The 27,843-nt window shown below is 41.4% G+C and overlaps 1 protein-coding gene across 3 annotated transcripts in view; it reads right to left on the reverse strand.

Moving 5' to 3' along the window:
• The window catches only part of insyn2ab (inhibitory synaptic factor 2Ab), a 38,113-nt gene extending 16,245 nt beyond the window's left edge, over window positions 1–21,868 (reverse strand). For 2 of the 3 annotated variants that reach the window (XR_002196853.3, XM_010869984.4), the window contains exons 1-3: window positions 13,009–13,380; window positions 6,405–7,581; window positions 4,250–4,321 (exon numbers count right to left, since the gene is read on the reverse strand). Coding sequence is in view for 2 of the 3 variants with exons in the window: in XM_010869984.4 (XP_010868286.1) it covers window positions 4,250–4,321; window positions 6,405–7,576 (1,244 nt within the window). In the remaining variant the exon portion in view is untranslated. Of the gene's footprint in view, window positions 1–4,249; window positions 4,322–6,404; window positions 7,582–13,008; window positions 13,381–21,829 lie in introns of those variants that run through there. The other variant, XM_020047117.2, reaches the window with a different exon arrangement.
• Between the last annotated feature and the right edge of the window lie 5,975 nt (window positions 21,869–27,843).

Genomic DNA, 27,843 nt, shown 5'->3' on the forward strand with positions numbered 1-27,843 from the left:
TATTTTCAAAATCAATGCCATAATTTCACAATTTGTGCCAGGGTATGCAAACCTATGAGCACAACTGTACTTAATGCTTATAAATGTTCTGCCCTCCTCTATTTGACTTAGTATTACCATTTGTACTGCATTTGCCTTCATTACACATCTATTTATTCCACTTGTAATATACATAGTTAAATCTTACAAATATTCTGCCCTATTTGCACTTCTGGTTAGATGGTAACTTTTTCATGTTAGTTGTACTTGTTTAATGACAAACCTATAAGTAAGCACAATTCTAACACAATACCAAAATACAGGTTTTCCCAAAAGCTAAACTCAAAGCCAAAATTCTGTTTGCCCTAGGAGGGACCTGCCAAAAAACCTTGAGTGGACAGATGTTTCAGGTTTTGCTATATTTCCGGGGACTTAAGATACACATAGACAATATCACACAAATCAAACATCCAGTTACACTGACATTTACTTTAGTAAGCACACTGATGCTCCAAGCTCAGTCAACAGCAGTGAAACTAATGAATCTTCACTAAGAGCTAACTAATTAGCTACTTGATCTTTAAAGCAATTGAATGGCATCTTCATTACACAAAGCCCACACAACCAAGAACAGTATTGCGTAACACTGATTTGTAAAGTCATTATTAGCCTCAAATGTAATAAAATATCCCTGCAAACAAGATTCAAAGCTCACCATTCTTATTCCAATTCCTATTATTCATTATGAACCCTGAATAATAACCTCTTCATTGTGGGTGTACATTAGAATGCAGGCTTTTCTATGTCCTCCCCATTATCGGATATTGGCAAAGACCCCACACTGTTTACTCATGATGTTACTGCAGAGCCAGACTAAGCAGTCGATGCTCCGGGAGGACATTAGCCTGGTTGGGAACTGTGAGGAGCAGAGGCCAGAGACTCTGGGCGATAATCTATCTCTATGTCCACTGTTCTCTCAGGGGCCTGCATGGACTGCCTTTCTGGGTTTTTTAGATTTTTTTCCCCCATCTTATTTTTCAATGGGATGTAATGTGACTACAGCACTGGGGCATTTATGCCCTCTCTCATCTCCTCCTCCCTCTTCAACCATCCCTCTGCCTCTCTTTTTCTCTCCTCCCGATTCGTTCTCTCCCTCTGTCTGCTCTTGTGTCGTATTTGTATCAGTAGCTGGGAAGTATGTTGCAGTTTACAAGGGAAAGGGGTTCGGGAGTGTGGTCCGGAGTTGAATTCTGAGTATGGCTTGTAGATTGACTACCTCAGCTCAACTGGGTACCGGCAGGAGCCCAAAGCCATAGTTTTATTGGCCACATCTCCACAGCTGCTAATCGTGTTAATGAGCAGTTACTGGCCAACTCTGAGGAATAATTGTCATTTTGGCTTTTCTTATCTGCTCCCTGAACGCAATACATTTTATTAAGCAGAAGGACACAGTGTTGTGCCCTGCAAGGTGATTATTGCTTACCTATCAGCACTTTGAGTCATCATCCCAGGGCCTGGCAGAAACAGGCCTGTTATGACAAAGAATGGTGTACACAAGCCAGTAGAATATACTATAGTAAAAGTCTAAATTAAGGTTCAATATCTGTTTTTCATAGAGATCAACATTAATTGTACAAAATAAATCATTAATTACTCTGTACATTTCAAAATTATAGACTGTAATAGGTGTAATCACTCAATCCAGTAAGTAAGATTGAGTAAGCAAGATAGAGTATGAGGAAAAATACCATTTGCTAATTTTGGGGATATACACGCCATTGGCTTAGGGTGAGATAGATAGTGCTTGATAGATGGTCAAAAGCACACAGGTGCACACTATTCAAGGACAGTCAAAAGCACACAGGTGCACACAATCAAGGAATCTGTTGTACTTTGTAACAACTCCACAGATGTTTTTCTAATAACATAAATAATTAGCATATACAGCATTTCTCATCAAATATCTGTGTTTGGAAAAGTTACATTCTGGCACCTTAAGTTTATAAGTTTATGACTAATTGGACTTATCGGATTAGTGCCAACTGTCATGTATTATACACCAGCAAGCGATCTAAGAACCCAGATGGTGAGCAGAGGTCCAATACTGCACGTAAGATTTTCAGAACCATCAACATATAAACGCCTGAGAATAATTCTTGACACATTTCTAATGACTTGTCAGAGTAGAAACACAGGTCACAGAGGGGACTGGTGGAATGCATCACACTGGGGCTCATAGGTTGTCATGTTCTCATAACCTATTTGTGCAACTATAGAAATGTTAAGGCATGACGTGACTAATCTGTTGTAAAAAGGTTAAATATGGACTATAATGACATCTGAGTTTTTCTAATCAGGTCACAAAGAAACTCCCTACAATTCACTCGCTCTGCATCTGCCTGTAACCCTCACTGTAATTGTCAGCAGCAGCAGGTCCCAGTGAAATTCATAGATTTTTAAAAAGGCAGTTATTTAGCAGTAGCCCAAACGAAGAAACATGTAATTATGTGCATACATACATTTTGGGCTAATCTGAAACCATGGAATTTCCTTTGATTGGCATTATGAAGAGCCTTCAAATCTTCTGGCATTCTAGACATGGGTTTGTGTGAAGTTCTAATCTTTCTGTTATCAATGGATTGAGAAAGAATTACTTGTGTTTTTATTGATTTCATCTCTATTAGAGCAGTTTTTTCTATGGACTTTATGCATTTTGTCTGTAAACTCTGTAATTAAGTTCTTGTTTCCTCCTACACAGTATGTTGACCTTATATTGTTTATGATGTGGTGCAATGAAATGCTTCTGCAATTGGTGAACTTGGTATCTGCTTCTTTCCATGTAACCATGTTACTTTGGTATCAAGGAACATGTCAAAGTCTTAATTTGAATGACCCTTTACTGATGCTGTTACTTCATGAACAAAAGAGCAAAGTGTATGTAAACCACAATAGGCTAACTACACATATGTTTCCCGATATTTCCCATTACCCCATGATATATAGTACCAGATCCGTTCCTAAATGCATTAGTACAGAAAGTGTTAGTTTAATCTTAAAATTATATAAAACTAAATGCATATAGCATCACCACCATTATTTATTATAACGTTAGTACACAACAACTCATACATAAATGAATTAGATTGCATGGTTTCTAAATCAAGTCAACCATAAGCAATGTAAAGCAGCATTCAGGATTTGAATTGAATCATTTATATCCTGAATAGTTTCAAATCCTCATTGCTTTTTTTTTATTAGCTAATATACTAGCAAATGTGTTTTGTTACATTAATTATCTGGAATTGTAGATAATTTCATGACATAATTTTATGGAACATCGCTCATGAGACCACTGTGTTGCAAAAAAACACATAATTACACTAATCATTTCTGGATGTCACTTTCCTTAATCTGACTTCTAACTGTTACATCATTCATTCTTTAAGCACGCCACATAAGAACTAGGCTAAGAAATAGTAATGACAGTGGTTAATAGGAATATAGCAAAATGCAGTAAATGCTAGTCATTTACTTCCATACAAGGTGGAGTAAAGTGGACACAAAACCCGAGTCACATTTTCATGGCTTGAATGTCCATCACTGTAGTAGTTAATCAAAAGAAACTTTGGAAGGGGGCTCTTTCTGCCTGTTTTTACCCAATTGCTTATTTAGAGCCCCAATAACATTCCCTCTCTAGGCTATTTCATTTCCCTGTGCTATGCATGATACTCATTCCTTCACGGCATATGTCCCAATTCCTTTCTAAATTAACTACACTTTGCATTTAAATGCCCAATAAATTCTGATATTAAAGTTTACCAAATACATTCATAATTTTAACAGGATATAAGTTCATTTTCATAGTTGATCTTACTCTGATAGGAGTGACAAGGAACTCTCAATCCCAGTCACAATTTCTTATCATTTATTTCCACCATAGATTCTGGTGGATGGTTCACTCTAACAGAGCAAATCTATATTGTCATTAATGTATCCGAATTTGCTAATTTAATATTTTAATATTGCAGTATGAATAATAATGTCATCTGAATACATGAAAGTCTACTCATTACTGGAAAGCCATTGTTGCTATATAAAAAGCATTTTAACCTTACAGAAAACGCATTATATTAGACTATTCCTCATTACAATAGCCTCACTCAATTCATCTCACTCAATTAAGCACCTCAGGTGCCATCAAAAAGTTATGCCAAAGCAAGTATAAATTACCTTTCAAGCAGTAAACCAGAGAGTATGTTAAAGTACTCACCTATAAATGATACAGGCACTGTTTCGACATGTGTCACAGTTTGCTGTGTCTTGTCCCGTTCGGTAGGAAAGCCTGGGGTAGGTGATAAAAATGTAAGAATTTCATTTGATATGTATTGCATTTCCATTTCCTTTGGAAAGTATTCAGACCCCTTCTCTAAAAGTTGTTGTGTTATAGATGCTTTTTTATTTTGGCACAAAATTATTGACAATGAAAAACGTAATTATCTCCTGTACGCAAGGGTTCTGACCCTTTGCAATAACAAACCATATTGAGCTCAGATCCATCCTGTGTTCTTCGATCATCCTAGAGATGTCTCTAGAATTTATTGGGGTCCACCTGTGGCAAATTCAATTGATTGGACATGATTTAGAAAGCCACATGGCCGCGGGCGGATGATAAATACATATAATCAATTTTAAATGTCCAGAACACATGAAAATGTGAAGAATGTGAACGGGTCTGAATACTTTCCGAAGGCCAAGCTGCAGACAGATTATTAGATGCCTCCCATACTTGCATACTGATCATATACTGTACATTTCTAGTGATCACAACATAACAAAATGAGATAACTCTATAAATAGGACTTATTAATATAATTTTAGAGTAATGCCACTAGCAAAACAAATATTCAGTAAGATAATTATAAACATTCACTACTTTGATACCCTTGAGCAAGGCACTTAACCTCTGAACTGCTCCAGGGGGGTGCAGCGCTGTGGCTGACCTTATATTGCTTCCTCCATATGCTGCCTCCGTCAGTGCTTTGCTTTTCAGGACTTGGACGGCTTGCCATCATAAAATATGTATGCTTGTGAATAGTGCGTGGGTTCATCTCTAACCAAAATAAATATTGTGCTGATCAACCATGGGCTCTGTCATCTCAGCCATAGTGTGAATCAATCATTGAATGAGATGCATTTTAGTTTCACCTAAAAAAAAATGTACTTCCGTAGTTTTACGAAAAAGTATATAATAATGATAAGAATGTTCTTTGAATAAGATATTCCTTGAAAATTGAATCTTCAAATCACGCAATTTTTATAGACTGTTTACTCTAATACACCCTCTAAACTACAGTTGTTTTTAAGGAACTGTATTTTCAGTTAATCTAACATTGTACCAATGTTCTTTTCTGCCAGGGCAGATTATGTGCAGATGCTCTGTCAAATAGTAATTCTCTATGCTCTGACAATATAAGTTACATCTAAGCTGTGCTACTGTTTGTTGGCAGAGGCTCACTTCGGTGATATTTGCACACATCAGCTCTCTGAAGAGATGTCATCATTGTCCCTTGTCGATATATTACTGTGTTGACAGTGGAGAAATACACTGAGATGATGCCTTTATCCGGGTGAGAAGAGTTTTTTAAGACAATATTCTACATGTAGCCGGGTACCATTTTCTTTCATTCTTCAATTTAGAGATAGAACAGAGCGAACAGGCTTGTACATTCAATATATTGCAGTAAGTAGAGTTTTGGCCTATTGGACACAGCTCAGATACTATATGTACTTGTTTTGTTTCTTTGTATTTCTACAGTACTGTGAGCTTATACTTAATTGCTTTCGACATAAATAGCCATGATGCATGTAGCATTATGTATTCACACAATTAACTTATCTTACACATTGGCCACTCTATACGGAACCACAGCAGTTTCAAGGATGGCAGGAAAAGAAATAGCACAGAAATAACAAGACTCAATCACACACAAGTTGATTTGAGTTTGTCAGATATTCCAATTCTATTATGCATTGTGGGTGTTAGAAATCGGCGGTTTCATATAGTGGTCAGATAATGTAGAACCCGTATCAAATCGAAGGAGAAGTTTGCTCAAGTTTACTGGAAAATTGCAGCACAGATGTCATTCGGTGAACGTTCCATTAACTTCTCACTGTAATGTTGGTTACAAGCTAGCCTATACATTAAGGGTGTTTCTACATAGCAAAGATCAGGTTTCCAAGACAGTAACCCCCACGCCAAATGGTCAATGTGAACATTCCTGGGGTTATCAGAGCGCAACCTACAGAGAGATAATCTAAACAGAGAGGTTTCTGTTGTTCTCATTATCTAGGCACATTCACTTCCAATGAAACGTACATTCATATTGTAATTGTTAATGTTCAGATTGTCAGTTTGTTTCACTCACCCTTCTCTCTGGGCCTCGCCTTTCTCCAGCTCCTGAATGACCCCCAGTAAGACCTTGATGGTCTCCTGACTGGAGCTGATTAGGTTTTCCATTGCCTGGAGCTTTTCTTTAATATCCCCATTTCCAGGTAAGGGAACTATCTGCTGGCAGGCACCCTGCTGGCCTCGGGGGCTAGCCTGGTCCTCCAGAACCGCTTGGGGTTTCTTTGAGATTGGTAAAGTCCCAGATTGGCATTGATGTACCTTAACCTTGGCCACAGAGCAGCCAGCACTGTGGGGGTGGGGCAGTGTCTGGGACTGCGGGCCATTGGCCTGCGTGACCTTCTTGCGTTTAGACTGCACCGACGGACTCTCTGGGCCTAGACCCTCCACTTGCGTCAGGGAATTCCAGGCAACCGGACTAGTGACCTTTGACTTTGTATCCTGTACGGTTTCCACGTAGTTGGCCAGCTGGCGCTTGGTGGAAGGGTTGGCACCCGTCACGTCCGCTTTGGATAACCCTTTGTGTTTGGTCCTAGCACCGCCCTCCTGGTATTCCGGCTCCCTTCTGGGACTTGTTTCTTTTGCAAAGCACTCCGTTTCTTTCTTGAGGAGAGGGGAGTCTGTGTGCTCCCGCCCGTCTACACAGTTGGCACTGAATAACAGATTGTCCGCGCCACCGTCCGTGTGGTGAAGCAGTGCCTGTGTGTGCTGCACATTATCCCCCACGCCCTGAGAGGACGCGCTCCCTTCCAAAACCGCCTCCTCCTGACCCCTCGAGTCCGTCAAAAAACCATTGTTTTGGCCTCTGTAGTCCTCCACCAAGGCAGCATGTTTGATCGTGTGCCCTTTCTTTCGCTCGAAAGGGAAAGTCTGGTAGTGTTTCTTATGTTCCGGGGATGTCTGGACTCCCGTGCTCTTGGTCACATTGGGGATGGAGCGCCGCGCAGGCATCGTCATGTATTTCCTGTATGCCACCTTGCAGGAAATCGACTTGGCTCCTGGCAGCCCGGCTCGCTGCTCGTTCTGGGCGTCACAGATGTCCTTGAAGCGGACCTGTAAGGCTTTGTTCCTCTTCTTCACCTGCTGTTTTCCGTCCGGACCGCACGGCGCCTCCAGGCTAGGTGACGGGCCTGTCTCGGAATCGGACTCGGAGTTGGAGAGCACAACCCTGCTGCTCTCCTTGCTCACCATGGTTTCTGGAAGATGGGTGAAAAATATGCAGCATGTGTCATATTACCATACACACGGGTGGAATGACAGTAGAGAAAGGTGTTAATGCATTTATTGTCTTTTTCTAATGCCAAGTAAGGATTTACATACATAAAACCCATGCAGAACAATCAAATAAAGATTTTTAAGAGATTCTATTTGCAAAGTGTGAAAACAGAATAAATGGCCCTTTGTGATGAATAAACTTAAATGAATAGTTTGTTACAGCACAAAGGCAGGCCATTCACGGTGTGGTCGCTGCATTTGTAATTATCCTTCTACACTGCGTGCTTGTTTTGGTGATATCCTTTTTTTTCAAAGTCCTGATTAGTCCCCACACATTAGCTTATATTGAGACAGAGATTTTAATGAGGTTGTGAAGCTATTGAAAAATATCCTGTGTATATCATTGATATTTCATGTATCTAAGAGTCTCTACTATCTTTCCATGTGAGAGGTTTACCAGCAATGACTATCCCAAGTAATTTCTCAATGCCATATCACCCTTTCAAAATGACCACCAAAGGGGAATGCCTATACCATTGGATGTCATTCCTATCCTATAGTGAGAATGGTAGTTTGGGTTCAACCTCTGAAGAATGACACAGAACATATTATAAAATTGGTGGTGGGGCCAGAATAAAGTTTAATGGGGAATTGAGAAACATCAACAATGCTGTGAGTGCAGTGATGTTTGATTAGGTCCGAGGCTGGGTAGGCACAGGCAAAACTTACATTCATTCATAAACATACTGTATCTGAAATCTAAAAACTCCATACAACCAAAACTCCAGCATACACATACACACTGATATACTGTAGGCTACTAAAATGTAAATTGAGATTATTATGGACAGTGTAAAACGCTATTAGCTTGCTATCCCTCTTAGAGTTACATTCTGTTGCAGAAGAAAACTAGCAAAATGTAATTAAAAAAAGGAAAGTCATACCAGACAGCAGGCCAAGTCAAACTATTAGAATTATGTTTTAGAAGCTTTACACCGATACTGTATACATTATCATTGAATTAAGGCTGATTCACATGGGATCATATTATTTCACACCAGGAAAATGCAATCTCACACCAGCGAAACCAAATCTACATTCATTCAAAGTTCTCCTCACTTTCAAACACAAGCCAAAGCAGAAGCTAAATGGTAATTCACACATTCAGAATGTAGAAAAAACGATCTCTCAATTGCTTTCTTAAACACTCCGAGAGAGGCATACAGTATGATCATCTTTTAAGACAACTGAGTTTGTCACCCCCTCGTCCCCTCTGAATCCCTAGTTACTTCTCTTGTTCGTCACTCCCCACAGCCTGCTATGTATCTCTACTAATGACCAGAGGGCCTTCCCTGGTTTGGCCCCAGACATCCAGGGGATTATGAATAATGCATTGACTCTAAAATTGCTAAAGTAATCCTCTTAAATCTCCTTATGTACCCCGACAGACCATGTTGTCTGTTGGAATTGCCCTTCAGTCTTTCATACAAAAATTTTAGATAGAAAGCTCCTCTTCAGATGATAGGACTGAGTGTTCATCTCCATAATTGTCTTGAGTTTTCTGTCAGTTCTTTGGAGATAGGGCTGTACTGGCTAGTTATAGATATTAATGTATCACTATTCGTGCTACTAAGCTTATGACATTGCTGACTTTGGATATTTACTGTAGCTCTGCCTCTTCCTCCAACATGTAAACATGTCTTTGATAGGAGAGTGTAGTGTCACAGATACACAGTTGACCTGATCAGTTAATGACATGCTCTCCTGTATTATTTATAGGACAAGAAAGTATCTCAAATGCTTTTAGGTCCCCATCTTTGACTGTGCTAACACAGCAACCGCTTACAAAGCAGCACTATAAATGGCAAGTGACCTTGACACAACACATGTGATATATACAGTACATACAGTATATAATCAGTGTATGGAAGGCAATATCTCACCTGCTGTTTGCTGTCTATCTGCTGTCGAGACATGTTTTCTCATTCAATCCAAATGTGAACAATTCTGAATGTTTGGTATGACATCATCGGATTAATGATTCTGATAGGTTTGTGTCATCGCCCAACTACATGCTGTTAATCATACTTTATGTAGAGTAGATCTGTAAAGTATACATATCAGTCACTCTATATCTGCGCCGCATGCATATTTAATGATTAATATAAATCAGGTGTAGGCTAAGGTACTGCAGGCATATTTTGTCAGAGTGGACTGGTGGGGGTCAGAAACATCAATTTAATAATTGTTTAAAAATTGTGTACACCGCAAATGAACCCAAACTGAGCTTAAAAAGAGATTGTTTTGGAAAATGAAAAGAAGTTAATACCTGGTTTGCATTTAGACACAATCACATGTCTCCTCATAGGTGATGAAACTGACGACACAGCGGTTCTGAAGGATTTTATCATTTGGTGTGAGTCATTTCCATCGAAAATGACACAGGTCAAAAATAAACAGGTCAAAAGACACACATTTATTCAGAAAAATCCTTTTTAATGTTTGGACGTTTTTAAGCTTTATTTAATAGGGACATTAAGGCAAAGTACAGGAGAGACAACAGTAAATGTGTTCTGGAGGCAGCGTCTTAGACCGCTGGAACACCTAGGACAAGAAACGGCACCTTTTGAATGGTGATCGGTTTTCTTTTATTAATCGTTAATTTAGATCATTTGGTCCTTGCCTGACCTGCAGGTTTGGGAATACGAAGTTTACACTTAGAAATAAACTAAACAAGAAAAAACATTTGGGAAACAAGAGAAAAAGCTGTAATTTCAATAACTCCCAGTAACTTGTTTATTCCAAATGGGATTCAGTAATAAAATCAAATGATGGACTAATTGTACTTTCACATGTAATATATGCAGCAAATTGTGACTTATTTGTAATGAAGTGCAATGATCCAACCAACTGTCTTTTAAATATCCCACTATTTGATATATAGCTGTCTATATAGAGACCACGGTCTCCGGAGCTGTATATATTTGTATCATTGTACGTCATGGAGCAATGAGAAGGCATTTGCCAATTCCCCAACACACTAATCCCAGATGACAACAGCTTGGAAAAAAAACATTCCATTGGAGAAGAGATAATGGGAAATATACATTAGGAAACCCTCCAGATGTGTGTGTGTAGACCCATTCTCGTTGATTATTTTGTATTTTGACCAGACGAAGTTACCTAATGCTTTGTGCTTGCCCATCATGTCCTCTCTCCAATGCCATTCGGGGGCGTAGCCACGGGTTTACTCTTGTTCCCCCTTGCTGTCCTCGTGCAATGGGAGTTAACTCTGTGGGCTATACTCATCCCTTTCAGAGTGGCAGCGGTTGGTTGTCCCTTTTGGTCTGATGCTTGGCAGATTATCTGGCCTAGTCGGCACTGTACTAGGGTCAGTCTGACCTGTATTAAGTCCCAATTGTTTACATTATATTAGTTTATGTTAGAGGGGACAATTGTCAGTATGAAAAGACTGCTCCAGTATCCGTTTGTGTCCAAGGACTGCTCTAACTTTTCTGGTGTCCTGTTTAACCTTAGGAGGTCATGGGCTCTTGGGATGGCCTGGCTCGAATGACCCGTGGCTGTCCCTGTCTGTGGTCCTCCTGGTTGTGTTGCAGATCGAGTTGCAGCCTGATGATTCCTGCTGCCACTGCCCACAGCCCACCTGACTGTCCCTGTCCTTGTCCACGTGGTTATGCAGCTGACTTAGATTCTGTTTGAAGACTGGACACAGCCAACATGCATTAACTGAACATGAAAATCCATTGACGGAACCGAAACGGTCAGGTAGTATTATAATATTCACCCGGCACAGCCTAAAGAAAAATGGCCACCGCTCAGACTCCTAAGATTTGACCCTACCTGGGTGTTTTTCCTCAGTAGTTGCTTGCTCTTTCGTGTTTCAGTCTGGTTTCAGGCAGGGTATCTGTAAAAGTGCTTTGGGACAACTGCTGATGTAAAAAGGGCTTAATAAATTACATTTGATTAAATTTAATTTAATCTACTGCTCAACATGACATTTGAGAGTTTTGCAGCTGATTGAGTATTGATTTATCTATTTTGTCCTCCCTGTTGATTTTATCACCCTAGAAACTCCCACTAAGTTATAAACAAGATATTGTTACTTGTGCACACACTCCTTTATCTGTTCTTCGTGGCGGGGAAAGTCATTGTACCCCGCCACGGGACTTACGAGTAGGGGATCATTTAAAAAAGGCCTCCAATTTCCCCCAACTGGTTTTAGAAACCTTGTTTACTAATTTAGATGATCAATATGATTTAATGCTATATTTTTATCTATTCCATAATCCTTATATGCCGGAAGGAATGCACTTTCTGGCCTTCTACCTTGAAGCCACAATGCGAATTTGCTAGAGTGCGACAAGGCAAGGTAAACATATTCAGTTACTAACCACCCCACAAGGGGCTCCAGGAAAACATGCTATTCAAATATGGCTCTGGTTCCAGTGCCAACTTTGCATTGTAACCAGGTTCTTGGTTCTTGGAACCCCCGTATAAAAATGGACCGATATTTATTTAGTCAAGTCAAGTTAATAACGGCTCATTGATTTCATAGGCTGGCATGATGATAATGATTTGCACCACGCTAACACAAGGTTATAAAGGAGAAGTGAGATGATTTTGACGGACAGGCAAACACAGACAGTCAGGCAGACAAACACAGAGAGAAAGAGAGGATGTGGTCTGCCCTGTAGGTGATGCAGTGCTGTGCCTGAGGCATCGAGATCACACATGGCATTACTCATGATACGTCTGCTTTCCCCGGCGGGATCCTTGCCTCCTCGTTACATGAAGCCTTGAGGAACACATCCATCGCCCATGACACCTACTGTACTTTAAGCTGTTCTACTGTAGCGATGCTAAGCCTTCAATAACTAACACTTGCTTCGCCTGACTGTCACAAGCTCTTGAACAAGATCTGTAAAGAATTGCAACCCATTGGTCAAATATCAAGCCATGGTCTTTTATGAACATTTTTGCAGTATCAATGATCGCCTATTAAGTCTTTCAAAAGAGCACAATTGCGGAATGCAAATTTTCAATTGATCAACGCCACGGAATTAAAGCAATAAATCTACACTCACTAAATATGTATCTGAACAGTAAGCTGTTCATTACTACCAGTGCAAAGTGAAACAGAATAAATAAAGGCATCATTGGTTCTTCCAGATAAATCATGAGCCTTTTACTGATTGGCCGGAATGCAGAGACTCATCCACACAATAAACCCTTAGAAACTGTAGCAGTCAAACACTACAGTATTTTACAGCAAATACAGTAGACACACCAAACCACTTAGGCACCTACTGAATCTTCACAAAACCAGCAAATATTTGCCTATTTCTAAGTTAATTATTACTTTACAAACTTAAGAGGTAAACACTTACCTTGAGAAACAAATCAGTGGCGCAAAGGACAACCAAGCAGAGATCTCCCACTGAGCCAAATGCATATCCATTTATTATATATCATAATCACGTAGTGGCATTTAGAGAGCTCTGTCCGAACAGAGAGGGGGCCAGAGAGGCAGCCACTGCAGTGACAGCTGGAATAGTAGGCAGGCAAATGTTCAGACAGCAGTGAGAAAGAAAAAAAATAACAGGTTCCAAACCCGTAAGGTCCACTGTGCTTTTCCCCTTCCTTTCTCTCTCTGCTGCTCCCTCTCTCTCGTTCACCTCACTTAAAGATCACTGATAGGTGTTCCTGCACTCACCGGCAATAGGCACTCACACACAGCGGAGATCTCCATCTCGCGCCGCTGCTACTGCAATCCCTGTGCATTTGGGAGTGTGTGTAGCCTATGTATGTAAGTGAGTAGGAGAGAGAAAAAGAGAGGGAGTGATAAAGGGGAAGGGAGGGTGAAAGAGACGGAGGGTGAGAGACGGGCATAGCGCAAGCTGCTGGGGAAAGTCCAGAGTCACCACAGCTGGTGAGCTTGTGCATCAACAGTAAATACCTCCTTATCGCATCCTCTGAGCTGGCGTAGTGGCGTAGGGGCTGGTGAGCCTGGCTGTCACAGAGCTGTTATATCATCTGAAAGGCTACCCAGACAGAGGGAAAATACAAATTCATTGTGTTTTAAATTGGATGTCCCCTGCCCCCTGTCACAGCTAGATATCTGATACCCTGTTTGTGAGAGGAGGGTGGACAGAGGTGAAAGGAAAAGACTGAGAAGAAATGGTGGTGAGATAATGAGAAGTTGTGAGAACAACATGTATATGTGAGAGAAATGTAGAGACAATGGGGAGTAGGGAGATGTCAGGTAGAGAGGAGGAGAGAAATAAAGAACCTGATCAGATTGTTTTTAGAGTACATTTATACATACATGGAATTTTATTTGGAGTAAAGGTGCTACAAGTGATAGATTACATGTAGGGACAGAATACACAAAATCTATAGATTATTTTCTCATTTTATTTAGTCAGATCTTTCTGTCCTAGGTTGTCAACATCAGTCAACCTTCCATTGTGACAAATATTATTGAACCCCTAGTAAATCCGACCCAATGAAAATGATTATTTGGGTTAGGTGTATGAAAACCTTGTTGAGCTATCAGGTCCTATTTGAACAAGCCCTGCCCAATATAAATCTTACTTTGGGTTTACTACACAATAGTAAATCTTTCAAGGAGTAGACCTCCTGCAGAAATCTCTCCCAGAGCAAGGTATAAAATCATAGAGTCACAAAAAACCCTAGGACAACATCCTGGGATTTGCAGGTTTCTCTTGCCTCAGCTAAGGTCTATGTTTACAACGCATAAATGGGATTCATAAGGATGAGTAGGAAGGCGTAAACCACTGTTTTCTAGAAAAGCAAAACAGGAATGCTATCCTTGTTTGCCAAAAAGCCTACGGATGATGCTAAAGAGTTCTGAAGCAATGGTCTATAGACAGATGGGTCAAAAGTGGAAATGTTTTTTCAAAACAACAAACACTGCATATTACATTAAGAAACTCATGACAACAGTTTAGCCTGCTGTGGGCAGTGTGATGGTCAAGCCATCCTTCTGGGATCTGAAACACAGTTAGGTCATGCAGCAAGATAATGATCCGAAACACAACAATTCTACATCCGAATGGTTGAAGAACAAGTTTATTAATGGCTCAAGTGCAGACATAAACCCTCTTTCGATGTTGTAGTAGGACCAGACACAAGAACTTCATGCCTTGAAACACACACATTTATCTCAGTTAAATTCGTTTTGCAAGGAGTGGGACAAAATTCTGCTAAAGGTGGACATTATATGCACCCTGGTCTGGTTGATCCTAGTATATTCCAGGCCAGGCTCTAGCCCAAAAAATGTATTATGAATTCCCTTAGACTTTTAAAATGTGCTGAAATAAGATATTTATGGCTGCCAAAGTCTCAGGCTCTGTCCATTCAGTAGCATGAAGGGCATTTACTATCATGCTATATTTCACTGTGATGAACTACTCTTTTTGTTTACGTTTTTCAACTGAATTAATCAAGCAACACACTCCATTTTTACAGTGATTAATAAAATAATGCAACCATGCATGTGGTTCAATGCGTTGTGCTGGATATTAAGACCAGTTGCCACCTAAAGGTTATTTGTTGCTGCAAAGGCTATTTAGTCTGTACAGAAAAAGGTTTTCTCAATATTGTTCTGAACCTGCACCAACCAGTAGCTATCCAAATGTATGAGCTTTATGTGCCCAACATCCCTCAACATGGGCAGCTCAGTAATCCAAACTTTGTGGACTTAACTATGGTAACATTACTTTAATAACAGGACACATTTAACATTACATAACATTACCGTCCTAACCCCTGAGTTTTAAAGGCATATTGGCATATGGTGTCCACCGGTAACAGTTCAATTAAATATCCTTCTGTATTCCACAGGTCTGCCAGTTTCAATAAACCAAAATAACACAAATGGCAATCATCCCTGAATAAAAACAAATCTGGTTAGAATCATGGGAAAGAGAGAAACCTTGTCATGCTTTGCTGACTGGTAATTGCTGCTGTTGCAATGTGGCTGTTGCCTCTTCGGTCAAGTTCGCACTGGAGAAAGGGGTTGTGAATTGTGATTGTCAGTTCATTTATCACAATGATAAGTTATAAAGGTTGTTACCCTCCCTGGACTGTAACCCTGATCTCCTATGTGAGTGGCTGTCTTTAACCACTACACCACAGTGCTATATAGCATCTCGGCATTAGATCATTTTGTCACACCTTAACATCATGCCAAGTTTGATTATTTCGCTAGACACCATTAAGCATTGTGTTGAACTGTTTAACGTTTCTTATGTTTACCTCCACCACAAATAGCATCTATGAAATGTATGGCTTTTGCCACTGGCTGTTTTAACAACATATGTGATGGCAATTTCTAAAGTACAAAACAGTTCTATGAAAATGGTAGGTAAGACAGGAGAAATCAATTGCGCAATAAACGGTTTTAATGAAACTTGCAAGGAGAGAATACGCAGGTTACAAAGTAACAGTGAATAGTCTCTAAATAAAAACAGGCAATCGACAGTATTTAAAGACAGGAGAGGGGTGTGACAAATCCTGCACATTCCAGCTCAATCAGGACACATTCCCTTTGTTCCATTATAACCTAAACATCACACAAAGGACAGCTCTCCTTCCTGCCATAAATACCTTCTTCAACTCTGAGGGTTCCAACCAAACCCGAACAGGCAATAGATGCCCTGGTGAGTTTATACAGATAAGGAGATAAAGAGTAACCCTTTCATCAGCTGATACCAGTCAATGATTCTCCCTTGGCAAATACCAGATCCTCCACATTCCTCTACCTATCTAAACAGTGGGACTCAGTCCTTTAATCTTTAATTTCCACAACACATATTAGCCAGTAATAGGCTTACTAGTGTCTAACTTACTACTTGGAATAGTCATCAGATTTGAGCAATTTCTAGCGATATCAACTTCAACTTTTTTGGAAAGGAAATAAAAAAGGTTCAGTGGTCTCTTCATTTTCTCCGATGCTTTTGGCGACAATAACTGACCTTTTCGTCAAGTGAAAAGACGAGAGATTTGTGGAAACTCCTACTCTTTTACTGCCCAAGGGTTTTTTATCTAGCCTATTATTACTCCAAAAATCATGCACGGATGCGTACTTCCAACAGAAATCCAAAATCCAACAGAAATAGTCGCAATATAACCACAGTTATATTAACAGTTTTATTTTAGGCTTACTATAACACAGCTACTGAAAGTTGTAGCCAGGAAATTTTTTAATGTATTTTTTTCTAAAACATTTTGAGGACTGTGACGTCGCCCGGTATGGCGCAGCCGGGCCCCACCCTGGAGCCAGGCCCGGGGTTGGGGCTCGTATGCGAGCGCCTAGTGGCCGGGCCTTTCCCCACGGGGTCCGGCCGGGCTCAGCCCGAAGGAGCAACGTGGGGCCGCCTTCTTGTGGGCTCACCACCTGCAGGAGGGACCATAAGGTGTCGGTGAGTAGAGGATCGGGCGGCAGTCGAAGGCGGGGGCCTCAACAACCCGATCCCTGGACACGGAAACTAGTCCTAGGGACGTGGAACGTCACCTCGCTGGCGGGGAAGGAGCCTGAGATTGTGCGTGAGGTTGAGAGGTTCCAACTAGAGACAGTCGGGATCACCTCTACGCACGGCTTGGGCTCTAGAACCACACTCCTTGAGAGAGGATGGACTCTTCACCACTCTGGAGTTGCCCATGGTGAGAGGCGGCGGGCTGGTGTGGGTTTGCTTAAAGCCCCCCAGCTCTGCCACCATGTGTTGGAGTTTACCCCGGTGAACGAGAGGGTCGTTTCCCTGCGCCTACGGGTCGGGGATAGGTCTCTCACTGTTTTTTGTGCCTACGGGCCGAACGGCAGTGCAGAGTACCCAACCTTCTTGGAGTATCTGGGAGGGGTGCTGGAAAGTGCTCCGACTGGGGACTCCATCGTTCTACTGGGGGACTTTAACGCCCACGTGGGCAACGACAGTGACACCTGGAGGGCCGTGATTGGTAGGAACGGCCCCCCTGATCTGAACCCGAGTGGTGTTCAATTATTGTCCATAACGAACACCATGTTCAAGCATAAGGGTGTCCATCAGTGCACGTGGCACCAGGACACCCTAGGCCGTAGGTCGATGATCGACTTTGTTGTCATTTCATCTGACCTGCGTGTCTTGGTTGACACGCCTCTGCAGCATCGTGTAGCGGTCGGGGACAGTGCCTCTGGGATGGCAGACCGGGGTGGTGGTCCCTCTTTTTAAGAAGGGGGACCGGAGGGTGTGTTCCAACTACAGGGGGATCACACTTCTCAGCCTCCCCGGTAAAGTCTATGCCAGGGTACTGGAGAGGAGAATAAGGCCGATAGTAGAACCTCGGATTCAGGAGGAACAGTGTGGTTTTCGTCCGAGCCGTGGAACACTGGACCAGCTCTATACCCTCTACAGGGTGATGGAGGGTTAATTGGAGTTTGCGTTCGACTGTGGAGAAGGCAATCGACTGTGTCCCTCGCGGCATCCTGTGGAGGGTGCTTCGGGAGTATGGGGTCCTGGGTCCTTTGCTAAAGGCTGTCAGGTCCCTGTACGACCGAAGCAGGAGCTTGGTTCACATTGCCGGCAGTAAGTCAGACTTGTTCCCGTTGCATGTTGGACTCCGGCAGGGCTGCCCTTTGTCGCCGGTTCTGTTCGTAAATTTATGGACAGAATTTCTAGGTGCAGCCAGGGGCTGGATGGTGTCAGGTTTGGGGACCACACAATTTCATCTCTGCTCTTTGCGGATGATGTTTTCGTGTTGGCCCCTTCAAACCAGGACCTTCAGCATGCACTGTGACGGTTTGCAGCCGAGTGTCTATGGGTCTTGTTCACGAGTGAGGGAAGGATGGAACGGGAGATTGAAAGACGGATCGGTGCAGCTTCTGCAGTAATGCGGTCTATGTATTGGTCTGTCGTGGTGAAGAAAGATTTACCGGTCAATCTACGTTCCTACTCTCACCTATGGTCATGAGCTTTGGGTCATGACCAAAAGGACAAGATCCCGGATACAGACGGCCAAAATGAGCTTTCTCCGCAGGGTGGCTGGGCGATACCTTAGAGATAGGGTGAGAAGCTCGGTCACCCGGGAGGAGCTCAGAGTAGAGCCGCTGCTCCTCCACATCGAGAGGGGTCAGCTGAGGTGGCTTGGGCATCTGTTCCGGATGTCTCCTGAACGCCTTCCCCGCGAAGGTGTTCCGGGCCCTCCCACCGGGACGAGACTCCGGGGAAGACCTAGGACATGCTGGAGGGACTATGTCTCCCGGCTGGCCTGGGAACGCTTCGGTGTCCCCCCGGAAAAGCTAGAGGAATTGTCTAGGGAGAGGGAAGTCTGGGCATCTCTGCTTAGACTGCTGCCCCCGCGACCCGGCCCTTGATAAGCGGAAGAAGATGAACGAATGGATGAATGAATCCTAATGCATAATTTTCATTTGAACGCAGGACCTATTGGTTGCAGGTCTGCGTCTCTAACCACTACGCTATTTAACAAGGGGTAGAAAGTCACTCACTCAATCATTCACTTAGTCACGCACTCAGTCACTCACTCAGTCAGTAAGAGACATTCGCTCTTCTTGGCAAAAATTCTAAAGCACTGAAAATTCCCACGAGCATAGTAGTGTCCATTGTTGTGAAATGGATGAAGTTTGGAAGCACCAACATTACTGGAGCTAAGTGCCAAGTGCCCAGCCAAACTCATTAGCCGGGCAAGAAGAGACTTTGTCACAGAAGTGCCCAATGTTCACTTTAACAGAGCTACAGAGTTCTTTGCAGAGATTGGAGAACATGCCAGGAGGACAACCATCTCTGCAGCAGGCCTGCTTTTCAGGCCTTTATGGTAGAATGCTTAGACAGAAGCCAATCTTGAGTAAAAGGCATATAACATGCCGCCTGAAGATTTTTTCCTCAGAGCATGAGAAAAAGATTCTCGTTTGATAGCAAAAACTACTAGGCCTGAATGCCAAGCAATACAACTGGCAAAGATAAGGTACCGGTTATCACTCACTCAACTGTGAAGCATTGAAGAGGGAGCATCATTCTTTGGGGATGCTTCTCAACAGAAGGGACTGTGTGACTGGACAAGATTGAGGGAAGGATAAAGAGAGTAAAATACAGAGATTGCTTAAACCTGATCCAGAATGCACATTGGCAAAGATTAATATTTCAGTACCACAACAAACCGAAGCACGCAGCCAAGACGATGCTGCAGTGTAACGTCCTTGAATGGCCCAGCTAAAGCCTGGACTTGAACCCCACTGAAAACCTTTACATGCGGAACTGACAATCACAATTCACTAATGCTCCCTATTCAATTTGAAAGTATTTGAGAGGATCTACAAAGAAGATTGGGCAAAACAGCCCAAACATGATTTTGTGCTTATCAGGCATAATTTAAACATTTATAATCTCAAAATCATTTTAAATTCCCTAGGCTTTTTTGTTAATGAATTTAAATACAAAATAAGTTTTTTTTCCATGTTAATTGTCCTGATAATGTAAAAGATTATATTTACAGTTCAAGAAGGTGATATGTGATACAACAACAGGGTTATGTGTTGATAAGATATTGCAAAGGATCTCAAAAACAATACAATCCTCCACCATAGTAGTAATTTTGTTTTCTTCTGCTGGCTAAGCTACTGTGATTGTGCAATGACTGCAAATTATTGAAAGTTATTGTCAGTGTCCAAGACACAAGTGGTTATTGAGAGCTCATAGCATAACTTCAGCTATTGTGACTTAAAGATCAACTGGTTTGCTTGTGTAAGCAACCTGCAGTAAAGCTTTCACAATTAGGTTTTTCTGGCACAGAGCTGTGGGGGAGGCAGAATGGTAATCTGCTGATTGCTGTCTTATTGATTGAATTGTCTATTTCTCTCCTGGCTCCGCCTGTTCATAAGCCTATGACTAGAGCATGACTGTGCCACAACACACAATGCACGCAGAGCTTGATTCTTTAACTCCAAGAAACAAACTAGAGATTTCACCATCAGCCTGAAGCCCAAATAAAACTGATTAAGCTGAATGAGTGCAACCACACAAAGTCAAGCAGGAGGAAGGGAGGAAAACACTACTCCAAATATTTTGTACCCCACAAAGAGTCAGCTAGTGATTGTATGTTTATTGCTAATAACCTGTGCTTGAGATGACGGTTAGCTTTTAACTGTTCATTGCGGTCATTTTCTAGGGGGACTGTTTGAGCCTTGAAGACCACGGTTAGTAATCTCTATTTTCAGGCAACAGAGAACACGGAACATTTCCAGATAAGGGATGTCTCTGCTGTGGTAAATAACCATTGGGGTTATGATTCTGACACTTGTTTTGTCAAGTAAATTTACACTTTTCCAAGGCTTAGAGGAAAATCAATATACTATCAAGGCTTCATTAGTATTTTATGGCTTGGGATAAAACACTTAAAGCAGTGAAACAAATCTAAATACATTTTCACTGATATAAAAAATGAAAGAAAAGAGCAAACCACAGTAACTGAAAAGTGCAGAATTCGTCCCAACCCATGAAAAAGTAAACTTTTTTGTAATGTTATTTTATTCATGGCAACACAGACAATGGACAAGAGTTACAACATCAAAAAAATATATATACACCCACTCAGGAACTGTGTTTAGTGAAGATACTGGGTGTCTTTCAATATGTACTGTGCTCAACACTCAAGTGCTCAGAGTGCATTCTCTCGAGTATGTTACTGTGGAGAACCCATACAATAACATTTGGGAAGCACTTGCACTCCCCCTACTGTATTCTCTCACTTTACCCCCCTATTCACGGAAACTGACTACTTCCAACAATATAGACAAATGGCCATCCAGCTGGTTTTAAATAAAAAAATAAACAAAGTCTACTTGCAACTGATGTTAGAAAGTGAGAAGCTCAATGCAATAAGACTTGAAAACTATGGCACAGCAAACCGATCAATGTATGCAATAGTTCAAACCTGACGAACAGTCAACATAGTTATTCTGGTATCAATGGGTAGCACCATACGGAATTGGCTAAGGAATTATATTGTTAATAAGTATTTGGTATCATCATTGCATATTTCAGAGCAGCAGCAGCTGTATTTGTTAGTGCGCTGAACAAAACATATCATAATGAATGTCATTTTTAAGTCAGCAAAAAACCCAACTGAGAAACGTAATATAACAATTGATCTATGCAAGTCACATTCAAGCAGAAGCTTGTAGGATATGATATTTACCATTCCTTTATGCATTGTCTGTGGTTTATTTTCCCCTCTGTTATTCCGGCTTACATCCACCGAATCCTTGTCACCATCCGTAGGCTTCCTTCAGACAATCTTGACAGTTTGGCAGGGAATATTCTTTATACTCAGCTGAGATGATAGTAAGAATCTTCCTTTTAGGCAAGCCTGTGTGTATATATCCCCACTTCAGTTGCATCTTTCTGGTAGCACCTCCCACAGTGGTGTGACAATTCTTTTCAAAGCAGGCCTTCTAAAGAATGCCACACCTACTGCTTTATTCCTGGCAGGCAGCCAATCAGCAATCATCTGATGCACACTGATAAATGATGGAGGCTCAAACAGGCTTGACCAATCAACTCCCAAAGCAGCTAATACAATGAGCTTTTCCCAATCACCTGGGAAGAATCACAGCAGTAGCGAATAACACAATAACACAACCCTAACCCTAACATTTCTACTGTTGTCTAATCCGGTCCACCATTATGTCATTTCTTTAACAAACATTCCCAGTTCCATAGCTAAATAGGCTACATTTGTTACATAACGTCCACTTCTCTGTCAGTGAGGCCTGGGTTCTACAACACAGAGCACTGGATATTCTGGACATTCCTAAATGAACGATGTATTTGTTGACTCTAAATTCCTTCTACTTCAGATTTCTACCAAGCTAACATGGAATATTCTACTGACATTGAAGATGGCGCCACATATGGCTGCCTCAGTCAGGTGGTGCACAATTCTTTTTTCTTATTTTGTGTGTTAAATCAGTGTTCTGCAAAAATTATCAGATTGTCCTCTCAAAACAGGAGCTCATAAACATTTATTCACAGATTTTCTCGTAACATCTGTTAAATTACTGGTGATTCTGGTCAAAGCTACAGTGGGGCAAAAAAGTATTTAGTCAGCCACCAATTGTGCAAGTTCTCCCACTTAAAAAGATGAGAGAGGCCTATAATCTTCATCATAGGTACACTTCAACTATGAGAGACAAAATGAGGGGAACATTATATAATGAATTTATTGGTAGATTTCTCTGTAAAATAAGTATTTGGTCACCTATAAACAAGTAAAATGTCTGGCTCTCACAGACCTGTAACTTCTTCTTTTAGAGGCTCCTCTGTCCTCCACTTTTTACTTGTATTAATGGCACCTTTTTGAACTTGTTATCAGTATAAAAGACACCTGTCCACACCCTCAAACAGTCACACTCCAAACTCCACTATGGCCAAGACCAAAGTGCTGTCAAAGGACACCAGAAACAAAATTGTAGACCTGCACCAGGCTGGGAAGACTGAATCTGCAAGAGGTAAGCAGCTTGGCGTGAAGAACTCAACTGTGAGAGCAATTATAAGAAAATGGAAGACATACAAGACCACTGATAATCTCCCTCGATCCGGGGCTCCATGCAAGATCTCACCCCGTGGGGTCAAAATTATCACAAGAACGGTGAGCCCCACTGTACATCTATACTTTGTCAAGCAGTGAAACGCCGTCGGCAGCGAGGCGCTGGAACACTTAAGGTACCGTGGACTACGGACTCCACTACCTGGAATATTCCTCGCCAACGTGTAATCACTCAGCAATAAACTGGACCAGCAGGGCCTGACGGTGTCTCCCCATCAACCCAAAAGCAGTGTACAGATCAGCTTTCTACTATGTTTACTGACATCTTTTACACCTCAATGGAGACATGCTGCATCCCAGCCTGTTTCAAGGCCTCCATCATAATCCCAGACCCCAAAAAGCTAAAGATCACAGGACTTAACGTCTACAGACCCGTCGCCCAGTCCTCTGTGGTTTCAGGGCCTTGTGATGTCCCACCTCAATACCATCACCGACCCTCTACTTGACCCACTGCAGTTTGCATACAGAGCCAACAGGTCTGTGGACGACGCGATCAACATGGCTCTTCACTTCATCCTCCAGCATCTGGACTTCCCTGGAACCTATGCCAGAATCCTGTTTGTGGATTTCAGTTCTGCGTTCACCATTAATTCCTGCATTGCTCCAAGACATGCTATCCCAATTGGGAGTGCCTGAGTCCACATGCAGGTGGATCGCAACCTTCCTCTCCCAGAGGAGGCAGCACGTGAGGCTGGGGAAGCACCTGTCTGAACCCCTGGTCATCAGCACCATCTCCCCTCAAGGCTGTGTCCTGTCCCCCCTACCTTTCCCCCTGTACACCAATAGATGCACTTCCAGTCACCACTCAAGTGGGAGCTGAACATCACCTCGCTTACAAAGGAAGCTCAGCAGAGGATGTACTTCCTGCGGCAAGAGGAAAAAAATTAAACCTGCCCAAGACAGGTGGAACTTGTCTTAGGCAGCATTTCTGGTGCATTTCTACACTGCCATTAAGAGTCCATCCTGACCTCCTCCATCACCATCTGGTACGCTGCAGCCACTGCCAAGGACAGGAGGTGAGCGGCAAAGATTGGGGCTGATCCCTCTCACCCTGGAAATAAACTATTCAGAACTCTCCCCTCTGGTAGAAGGTTGAGGACTATCAGGACCTCAAATGTTTAGTATATTTTTAGTAATTTATTAATGCTCAGTCTACCATTTTTATGTTCAGTCCACCATTCCTATTTGTTTACTTCTTTTGTACAAAATTGCTACACCAACTGACCAGAACAAATTCCTAGTTTTTTGTGAAACTTACATGGCAATAAATATCTTTCTGATTCTGACTGTGGTCATATTCTGCTGCTGAAGGTGGGGACAAACATTCAGTGTTGGTGACTAAACAATAATTGGATAGAACCATTTGACATATCATCATTACATACCGATGAACCTTGTGCAATCCTCATGTGTAGAAAAAGTAATTTGTGCTGATTGGTCAATTAGGCTTATTAAAAGTGTTAAATTGTGTTATTTAACAGGTTCATTTTGAGATGCAAACACCTAAACAGCATTCCATGCTGGTGGATTTTAGCTCTGCATTGCAAAAGCCTGTAAACACGTCCGCATTTGTGAAGAATTTCCTGCCTCCGCGGACAGTTCAGCTGATGCGGTTGTATTTTCCTTTTGGCTCGTTTTCTTCATATAGTTGATGCTTGTAGCTAGTTTATCCTCAGCTGATCTTTCAAAACCCAGTCTACTGTGTGGCTGTTTTTGTATCTAACCATTACGCTATTTAACAATTGGTTGTCGGTTAGTCAATCACTCAGTCCGAAAAATTCGCTCTTCTTGGCTGGCTCCACTTATCCGGTCCGGCAAACATTCCATATGCTATTATTACGTGAATTACAATGTTTCCGTTTTACAAAGCGTCTACAATGAATAAATATGGAAATGCAACATGCAAAAATGTCAAAGAGATTACTGAGATTACAAAGAGATTACAAAGAAAATCTGTCAAATACATTTAACCTAAATTTGGATTTGGGAATAAAGAAACACTGTTGGCTATAGTTACTTTGAAAACTAGTTTGAAAACTAGTCCATATCTGGTTTGACCACCATATGCCTCTTGCAGCACAACACTTGTTTTCTGATAAATAATTAACAGTACTAAAAGACAAAAGTTAAGGAATCAGGAACTCTGCCTGACTAAACAAGTTAGCAGGTTATGTGGCCTTATTTTGAAACTCCGATTCTCTTGAATCAAATAAAGTTGTTTCATAATGTTCTCAGGTAAAGCCCTCTTAACTTGAGAGATTTCTTCTCAAGTATTCAGTTTGGAGGCAATTTACCTTCGGTATTTGGGAGTTAATGTCAAAGCAGAAGTACAGGGAGAGAATAGTTTCTATCCTTGCTATTTTTCAGAATATTAATGTTTCTGTGGATTGATGGAGACTGATGAAAGGCTGAAGCCTGAATGGTAAGTCAAATGGCAAAATCAGAAAGTGAAAGCTTTATGTGGTTATTATTTAACAACATGCAGCCTTTTGTATATCACCGCTTGATGCCTCTCTTGTGCTTCTACATCACATCTCCTTTAATCCTTTGTTCATAATGAGACTCAAGACTATTTCAATTATGAGGGGATGGAGAGAACAAAATTAATTCCCTATAGACATAAAAAAGGATTTCAACAATATTGACATTTTCCCCCCACTTCTGTGATTACCCCATTTCTAAACAAGGCCCTGCTTCATCATAACTCCCAATGGACTCAGGACATTTAACCTTCCTGCACAAGATGCATTAGGTCCTGTTACAGAGCTCATAAGATGTATTAGTACAGTACACTGAATTAGGCAAATACTGATAACAATAGAATAACCTTCAGTTACTATATGTTCTCCGGATAGACGTTAATTAGATATACAGCGCTTTCATTAATATTTCAGACCCCTTTAGTTTTTTCAGATGTCATTTTATTGACTTTTTTGCCATCAATCTACACAATGCCCCATAAAGACAAAGCAAAACATGTTTTTAGAAAAAGATAATGTATACCTTGTTAAATACACTCACCTAAAGGATTATTAGGAACACCATACTAATACTGTGTTTGACCACCTTTGCTTTCAGAACTGCCTTAATTCTACGTGGTATTGATTCAACAAGGTGCTGAAAGCATTCTTTAGAAATGTTGGCACATATTGATAGGATTGCATCTTGCAGTTGATGGAGATTTGTGGGATGCACATCCAGGGCACGAAGCTCCCGTTCCACCACATCCCAAAGATGCTCTATTGGGTTGAGATCTGGTGACTGTGGGGGCCATTTCAGTACAGTGAACTCATTGTCATGTTCAAGAAACCAATTTCAAATGATTCCAGCTTTGTGACATGGTGCATTATCCTGCTGGAAGTAGCCATCAGAGGATGGGTACATGGTGGTCATAAAGGGATGGACATGGTCAGAAACAATGCTCAGGGAGGCCGTGGCATTTAATAGATGCCCAATTGGCACTAAGGGGCCTAAAGTGTGCCAAGAAAACATCCCCCACACCATTACACCACCACCACCAGCCTGCACAGTGGTAACAAGGCATGAATCCATGTTCTCATTCTGTTTACGTCAAATTCTGACTCTACCATCTGAATGTCTCAACAAAAATCGAGACTCATCAGACCAGGCAACATTCTTCCAGTCTTCAACTGTCCAATTTTGGTGACCTCTTGCAAATTGTAGCCTCTTTTTCCTATTTGTAGTGGAGATGAGTGGTACCCGGTGGGGTCTTCTGCTGTTGTAGCCTATCCGCCTCAAGGTTGTGCATGTTGTGGCTTCACAAATGCTTTGCTGCATACCTCGGTTGTAACGAGTGGTTATTTCAGTCAAAGTTGCTCTTCTATTAGCTTGAATCAGTCATCCCATTCTCCTCTGACCTCTAGCATCAACAAGGCATTTTTGCCCACAGGACTGTCGCATACTGGATGTTTTTCCCTTTTCACACCATTCTTTGTAAACCCTAGAAATGGTTGTGCATGAAAATCCCAGTAACTGAGCAGATTGTGAAATATTCAGACCGGCCAGTCTGGCACCAACAACCATGCCACACTCAAAATTGCTTAAATCACCTTTCTTTCCCATTCTGATATTCAGTTTTGGAGTTCAGGAGATTGTCTTGACCAGGACCACACCCCTAAATGCATTGAAGCAACTGCCATGTGATTGGTTGATTAGATAATTGCATTAATGAGAAATTGAACAGGTGTTCCTAATAATCCTTTAGGTGAGTGTATATATATATATATATATATATATATATATATATATATATATATATATATATATATATATATATATATATATATATATTATATATTATTAAAAAAAGAATTACAGTTAGGTCTGGACATATTTGGACACTGACACAATTTTCAAAATTTTGGCTCTGTATGCCACCACCATAGATTTAATCAGAATCAACTGAGATGCATTTGAAGTGCAGACTTTGATTCAAAATATCGTATGAAACGTTTAGGAATTGTAACCATTTCAATTCACAATCCCCTTATTTCAGGGGTTCAAAGGTAATTGGACCAATTAACACAATCAACAATAACATGTTCAGTTTAAATACTTTGTCAAGAATTCTTAGCAGGCAATGA

This window comes from Esox lucius, chromosome 6 (assembly GCF_011004845.1).
Source record: "Esox lucius isolate fEsoLuc1 chromosome 6, fEsoLuc1.pri, whole genome shotgun sequence".
Classification (NCBI taxonomy): Eukaryota; Metazoa; Chordata; class Actinopteri; order Esociformes; family Esocidae; genus Esox; species Esox lucius.